At 34.6% G+C, this 8211-nt stretch overlaps 1 protein-coding gene across 1 annotated transcript in view; it reads right to left on the bottom strand.

The window, feature by feature from the left end:
* Positions 1-6751, bottom strand: part of LOC123565360 (BDNF/NT-3 growth factors receptor-like) — a 62339-nt gene extending 55588 nt beyond the window's left edge. Inside the window, exons 1-2 of the mRNA XM_053549143.1 lie at positions 6594-6751; positions 6144-6286 (exon numbers count right to left, since the gene is read on the bottom strand). Coding sequence (XP_053405118.1) covers positions 6144-6286; positions 6594-6751 — 301 coding nt within the window. The remainder of the gene's footprint in view (positions 1-6143; positions 6287-6593) is intronic.
* Positions 6752-8211: the final 1460 nt, after the last annotated feature.

Here is an 8211-nt window from a genome sequence, read left to right on the forward strand (position 1 = left end):
ATAATGGTTTAAGCGTCACGAAAACAAATTACAGTGTGCATTATATTCTTCTTTTTATTCAAGAAATAATATATCTCATTTTGTGATTTGTCGCTGAATAAAATCATTGTTCAGAGTGCACATGCGAAGTAATTATATCACAATGGTATAAGTACATGAACATAAATTGCCAAAACATTCCGAAGTCACTTTAAAGTTAGTTTCCATAGACATACGTCTACAAGTAGAACTGAATTACAGCAACAGTAATTCAAAATACCCTGAAATGACTTGAACTAGCCAAGATGATTGAGGACAGGAAGATTTAAATATTAAGAAGGTAAGCGGATTGTTGAACATATATTTTCTTGTATATAGCACATAATGTAACATGAAAATTAAAAAGCGAAACATGCTCAAAACGTCCATTTTATTTCTGAAAACAGCTCCTGTACGTGCACCTAAACCTGCAGCTTTAATCCTCTCGCAAACAAGAATTGACACGGTATAATTCCTGCTTATTTATTTGTTGACTTCGGCCATGTGTCTGTCAGAGAAACATACTAAGCTGTCTGATCCATGTTTGTGATAGTGGATCAATGTTAGTTTCAGTAAAAACATCAACTCTGCAATTTTGTCGTGCCTTGAAAGCGAGAAATCGTCACGGGCTGTCGTGTAGTCCTGCTGCAGATTCTGTCCTGCGTGATTCGATCCGGCTTTGTTGGAATATTTACATTAAACATTATGTCATATTGGCAGAATGTAATTCAGTAGAAAGTGGCGTGCGCAAACCCAGTTCTCTCTCAAGGTCATGTCACAGTCGAGTCAAAGTCATTAATATTCCAGTCCCATAACTTGACATGCATCGTGAATCTTGTTTATTTGCAAAATTAACTCAATGAGTGAGTTCCATGTGCAAACCCATGCTACTAAAGTCAAAGGTGACTAGAATTCAGCAAACTTTGATACTAGAGCATTTTCTTTCTTAGCGTGAATTTTCACCTCTGAGACGGATGTCGTGCGCAAACGCCGTCCTTCTCAAAGGGCATTTTCCTTGCCGGTATGTAGCTCAGCATGATTGAAATCTTAAATAATGCACATGGTTGCCTCAATAAAAGTCTGTCAATGTTATACCTAAAAGAACAATATACACTTGGGGACATAGACAAACTATGTAGTTTCCTTGTCTGGACTGTAACTTGGCAAGGATGGTCATGTTCTTAAATAACTTGGCAGAAATGATTACCGCAATCAATTGGTCGCCGCCAAATAGTATCATAATGTAGAACTTAAAATCGAGATCAATAAGCTAGAACAAAAACAACGTTTAACATGCATAAATTAACATGTGACAGAATGTAAGACCTGTAAAAAAAATATAAAAAAATAATAAGGCACTTGAGTTCTTGATGCATTATCATGCATATCTAAGAAGCAATATTCAGTCGAAATAAAGGCATCGGAGTATTTTATCTGTACATCCGATCATTTATCTGTCTGAGAAAACTCCGTCCTACCTATCAGTTCCTAATATCTCCCCCAATACGTCGAAACGTTCGCTTTCTTTGACTTGATCAACCCTTACGATTAGAAAAAAAAACATATAATAAGCAAGTAAGATTTCTAGTGGAAAGATTAGCTTATTACTGAGAAAAAGATGGAAAATGAAATTTCCCTTGACTCTTATCCAACGTAAAAGTGCATTTTAGGTCACATTCTTTTCATTTGTCAGGACATCATTAACAAACAAAGGCAAAATGCATAGGTACATGGAAAGGGCAAGTTCGACTATCTTTTGTAGAACAATTGCATTTGATACAAAGTGAAGACAAAACCGATTTACCTTGCGGACAAATCCTTCGAAACGGGTTGAATCGAAGAAATCGACGCCATGTTTTTCCGTACTTTCGATCATTTGTTTGCATACGACACGAACAGCGTTGATCTATAATATTCTACATAATCATTTACTAGTCTATGCATATATAAAATATGAGACACTGTGCATAACTTTGATGTATGACAAATGCAGCTTTGCATATTCTTATTATAGATACAGATACAGATACAGTGTTTCAGTAGAGACAGCGCTGTTTTGTTAATTTTTCTAAAGATTGGTGAGGGCGACAAAACATATGATGCAAAGATACTGTACACTGAACGATGCGATGGCGCGATAAAACGATGCGGAAAATTTTTAAAATGATGTGAAGAAGCTATGAAATAGTGATATTCAAATAGAATTGTAATCATATACATTTCTGAATGTATTCTAAAATGAAATTCTTTGAATGAAAAGGGGCGTCTATGGCCGGGATAGAGGTCGCTGACTTCAAATCACTTGCCGTCACCGATGTGAGCTCAAGCGTAACTCAGGGCGTTAAATTTTTCATGCGAGGAAGCCATCCAGCTGGCTCACGAAATGTCGGCAGTTCCACCCAGATGTCTTGCCCGACCGTAATGTAAATGGTCACGGAGCTTTGGAGATTAAAAAACCACGTGTAGCAGATGTATTTGATCTTCTTTATTTGTTTACCGAAATTTATCTAATGAAGCCACTAATTTCCTTTTTTTTTCAGTGAAGCTGGCTAAGCAAACTTTTGACTTACTTAAAGAGCCAATTTAAATTGTAATTTTATAATTCTTCAACCAGTAAAAGCATTGTGACTGGACGGCAATAAATACATGCAAACTTTTATCGACTGAAATTAATATAATGTTTCACAAATACAAAAGAATTTTACATACTATTATTAGATACAACATATACTGTCGTCTCTAATGACGTTCATCGGAGAAGAGCAAGTATTACTCTAGGTAGTAGGTATTTATATATGTAATATGGAGTAGAAATGTAGGTGTTTGATGTGACTGAATTACAAAATGCAGTCTATTTGCTGGTGTATATCTCAAAAAGTATCAAAAATGCAGTGTTACTTTAGAATTGCATAGATATATTTACACTATTTTGTAAAGTGTAGAAGCATTGCATTTTCACGTAAACAACGCTTTATTTTTACTGCAATCAAATATCTTCAATACATCAAATGCCCACCTACGCCGAATTCCTTTTTAAAGACATTTCTTGTCTTATCTGAGGCACAATAACCTCAATTTCGAACGAATGAGAAGCGCACAGGCTGATATTAACGCTTAGACTTACATTTTGAAAAACAATTTAAACAACACCAAATCATAGAAGGAAATGGTTGTTTCACGTGAAAATTTAATAGCATATAAAACATATATATATATTACTCTACAGAACAGTTATTAATTTCCTTATATATATATATTAAGACCTGCATAAAGGGTCACATATCGGATAGTTTAGCGCCTTTTTCAAAAAACATATCGTCGTTTTGGTGCATTTGCAAAAATGTCTCAGTTCTGAAATTTCATATAACTACATGAATACATAGTTTTCAACAATTGTTTATTTCTATTGCTTTACAAATAGAATTCATTTTTAAAGTGGGACAACTTTTTCAGAATATTTCAAATATATCCAACGTACGAGACAGTACGAAAGAATATGTAATGGTCCGGTAGATTGCTGATTTATTAAATATTTCTGTGTTTTGATGATATACTCTTAAACCTTAAATCATGCATGAGTTTTTGAGGATTGGCAGTACCTTAAACTGATCACAAGTTTAGCTTTTTGTAAAAGTTAGTCTGCAGCCCGTTTGTTATGTTCAACATAAACTAGACGGAAATATTTGTTAGTTCATAATACAAGTATATCATCGAGCAGTTACACCAACTAGAAACAACTTTCATTTAGAAAGAGTCTCTTTGGGTTTATATATTGCAATAGCTGGTTCTCAGCTTGCCAATGCTATTGCAATGTAGGCGAATTGTTTAATTTAAACCGGTAATTAGTGAGACTAAACTTTTTCTCCCTTTAAATTCAAATATAGATCTCGTTTGTTCCGCCTGCTCTGATTGGCCAACCGTTTTTATTCAGTTTAAATCTATTTGTGTTTATGTATTGGATTTGATATGTTTATCTCTGTAAATCCTTTTCTTATCTAGTCAGATTTGGGGGTTTTTTGTTGTTGTTAAAATACAGTTTGTTTTTTTTTTCGTTCAAATAAAAAAGCAGGTTTTTTACAGTTTAGAATATCTTTCCGAAGCTCGTCTTCACTGATATCATGTAGAAATTTGATAGGAGCTTCGGAAAGATATTCTAAACTTTTAAATTCGTTTTATTGTAACAAATGTTTAAAAAAAATTGTATAAAATTCATGATGTCTTCATCAGAAAATAAAAAAGTCAAGTCGACAAACTCTAAAACATAATTATAAAACAAGTCAACGATGAAGGATTCGAGAGTTACAAAAATGAAATTTCTTTCTAACTAAAACACGACACTAATTCGCAGTTTGCACGCAATTGCATTTTGTTCAATACATCAAGCAAGTAAAATAGCATCGCTTCTGTCTTTTTTGTTGTTTTAAATTTAAAACAACAATCCTATCGTAGTATCGACCTCTCGAGATGGGTCGGAATATTTCTAGAACAACGTGTATTACTCCGTTTAATATATGTAGAGGTACATTCTTACCAAAAACTAAAATGGCTTATAAATGAAAATAACATCTGAACATAAGTTTCCCTGAACTAATGTTCAGCAAAATGATACATGTATGTTTCAAACACTACTGCGTCCATATCGCACGGTATCTCGCTTTTGCGATTGTTTCTCTCATTTTACGATTTGAAAATTTGAGACTCTAGCAAAATAATATGGTGTATAACAATTGTGCTTTTTCATCTGTTTAAGCGCCTTTTTAGTTTTATTTCTTACAGTAGAGGCAATTCCTATTTAGCTACGCGATCAATGTCTGGAGAACGTACAAACAAACATTGAGTAATTGCATATACATACGAATAATACTGAACGTTTTTAATGGTTCATCACATTACAAGATATAGTGTACACTTCTGCGTAATTTTGCAATATAAAAGTGTAAAAAGGCAATTTTACAACTTTATTAAATTACATGTTTCAATTCTAAATCCGTTTGTCTTATTTAGTTTTCTGTCTGTATTTTTCATCATTTTAATGCATATTTACTTTTGATTCGAACTGTTTTATGTAAATAACTTTTGAACGTGTAGACATACGAGCGAAGAGAAGATAGCTAAAAGAAAAACAGTAATTTCCTTTGAGACAAGAAATTCATCTGTTTGGCATAAATTCCTTGAAAGGATGCTTTCTTCCGAATCCAGTTTTATTTTAAGGACTTATTCTTGTAAGAATTAATCAGAGCATACAAGTATGAAGCTATCAATTTGCACTGGTTCAGATTGAAATTTATGTTTTGAAGACATTCGAAAACACGTTATTCCTTTTCCTCGAGCACAGTAATATATTTTCAATATATCTAAGTTCATTAAGCATTATAGTTTTCCTTTTTTCATGGTATAGAGGAATCAAAGTCCGTCTTGGTAAACTACAGTCTAAGTAAAGTAATGAAATACTAGTTAAGGTAAGAATAGATGACACAATTGAAGCGTTAGAAGCTCATACGGCGTAAGTCTACATTAATACATGATTTTTAAAAGTCAGCATGTAAATTGTGCCTGTAATCTGAAAGGAGTGTGTTGTAAAATTATAAACGAAGTCTGTTTCAAAAGGAAAAGATTAGTAGAATATTTTTATGACAAAACGTCTTCGTTATAATGGCAGACCAAAAACAACCTTTTATAACAGGTTTTGTCACGAACAATACATCTCAGTTTGGACTGATGTCTTTTCATGGATATTGATATCGATTGCTGTTGCACGATTTTAACCCTTATCATGCTTGACACGATTGAGTCTGTCTTTGTGACCCAGTGTAGATCACCCGTACAGTCCGATCATGATATGCACTGTTCATTATAGAATTTTAGTAGGGTATGGGTTAATGTACGTGTTTCAGACGATACGAACCTCAATATGTTTGCCTCGGAAAATCTAGAATGAATAAATCGGCACGATTGTTGAACACTTCCCATAGAAGTCAAGATTTCTGGATTCGGTCATCGTTTGCTTTTAAGATAATGTAGTTTCTTACTTAATTGATATCAACTAGTGCTTCTTAGAAACGAAATTAGGTTAACAAATGCTTCGATGACGTATATAAAAGAATAACACAAAGTAATGTACTTACCACATTCTGCTATATCCGTTTCACCAATAGGTCTTCCATTTTGACATATTGTGTTTTTGCTACCATTCAGCAATTTGTTCTTCACAGCCTGTTTTATCCACCAGGCACTACAATTGCACACCAGCGGATTGCCTTGGATATTTCTGAAAAGTAATGTTATACTTGAGTATATGCTCACGTTAAATTGCATTGCGTTTTATGCCAAGTACATACTTAAAACGGTAATATTGAAACTATATGGACAAAGGTAAGCCAAGTATTATCAAATAAGTCTAGAAGAATAGCTTCTTTAGTAGCTAGTAAGCCACCATTTACACTGTGAGCATAGGACTTATGGGTCAGTCACACTACACCGCATAGAGGTAACGGACGACCAACGTATAACAAAATTTTCAATCCGTTCGTGTCCGTTCGCATGCGTTTCTTTTCTGTTTCTTATGCGGCGCCTACGCTCCTTGTCCGGCGATGTTCGTTCCATCCGGTGGAAAGTTTTGAGCTAGTTCAAAGTTTGGAACGTACACCATCGGACAAAATTGTCCGTTAGATGTACGCGTGCGTTCATTTTTCTGCACTTGTCTGGTTCGCTTCCGTTCTTGTCCGGCGGACATGATTCACGGCCGGACTACTACGGACAAGCAACGGATGTAACGTACAATGTATGTTCAACGGACGATAACTGACAATACATTCGTCATTCGAAGAACGTTTTGTCAGTTCCTCATGCGTTGCGTTTGCGTTTTACGCGGTACAAGTCCGTTACTAGTACGGTGATGTTCATTAATTGAACGTTGTTCGTCCTGTGCATGTGCGTTGATCTAGCGGTCATGTGCGTTTTATGCGCCCCGTACACCGACCGCGAGAGCATTAAGCAGCTGCATGGGATGCTTTTCGTCACCGGATACTTTCTGCCGCAATTTTCCTATATGTTGGGCGTTAATTAATGCCATACGGTATAGTGTGACTGACCCATGAAGGTTTAAATACAACTAGAGATATAATATCATGTATTACCTCCACAATAGGCGTTATTTCCTATGCCAGTAAATAATGTGCCAGTACATGTAACACAAATAAATTTATTTCAAGGGCGCTATGAATCTTGCCTTTTTGTCTTTAAATGTCATATAACTCAATAATTTATTCTTTTAAATAGTGATATTGTTCTTGAGAACTTCCCTTTCATGTTTTTATCTCTACAATTGTATCAAATAACAGTAGAAGAATCTCGATGTTATGCATCAAAGTCACCGAAAACAACATTATTTTGTCTGGGTATTAATGAATCTCTCTCATCTCTTTAAATCCACTAAAATTTAGTTCGAAAGAAGAAGGTTCAGTTTTCTAATTTGAATAAAACTATTTTATGAGGAAGCTAGATGGGCAAATTGATATTTAAATCAAATCCAACGGTTTATATTATGAGCACATCAGTGTGTATTACGAGCACATATAAGAATATAGCTGATAAATATTCTTTTACATAGGTCTTGTACAATAAAATAAAGCGAACATGGCATTCAAAAGAAAGTGAAGGAGTCTCAATTCCACTCAGCTGTTTTCTATTAAAAACAAACAGGTTTCTCATTCGTGACATACTCTTATCTGTTTAAGCATAACATCTAAGATATTTATTTGGTAGGTATACATGTTAGGCTACCTGGCTATATATTGTCTTCCTATCATTTAAACGCTCTAAAGTCTTCGGTGTCGACTATAGATAACATTATGTACAAACAAACAAAGTGATGTCTTCCACAGTAATCATCAAAAATAAATAATGAAATGAATGAATATCATGTATCATACTGCAGTGACTGTCCTCGTTCTGAAACCCCTACTGTCACCAAATCCATAACAGGATTTTCTTTAATATTTCCTGCTATAATTTTCACTGATCCTGATTGGGTTAAGACATCTACGTAAGACACCCCCCCCCCCCCCCCCCGATCAAGGTAATATATAAAAAAAAGCTCAGGTTAATATTTTCAACGTTTTGCCGACTTGCATATACTAACGATGTGTCGAACGATTTCGGCAGCTTCGTGAAACTAAGTTTTCTATACATCGC

Source organism: Mercenaria mercenaria, chromosome 8 (genome assembly GCF_021730395.1).
Source record: "Mercenaria mercenaria strain notata chromosome 8, MADL_Memer_1, whole genome shotgun sequence".
NCBI classification, from domain to species: domain Eukaryota; kingdom Metazoa; phylum Mollusca; class Bivalvia; order Venerida; family Veneridae; genus Mercenaria; species Mercenaria mercenaria.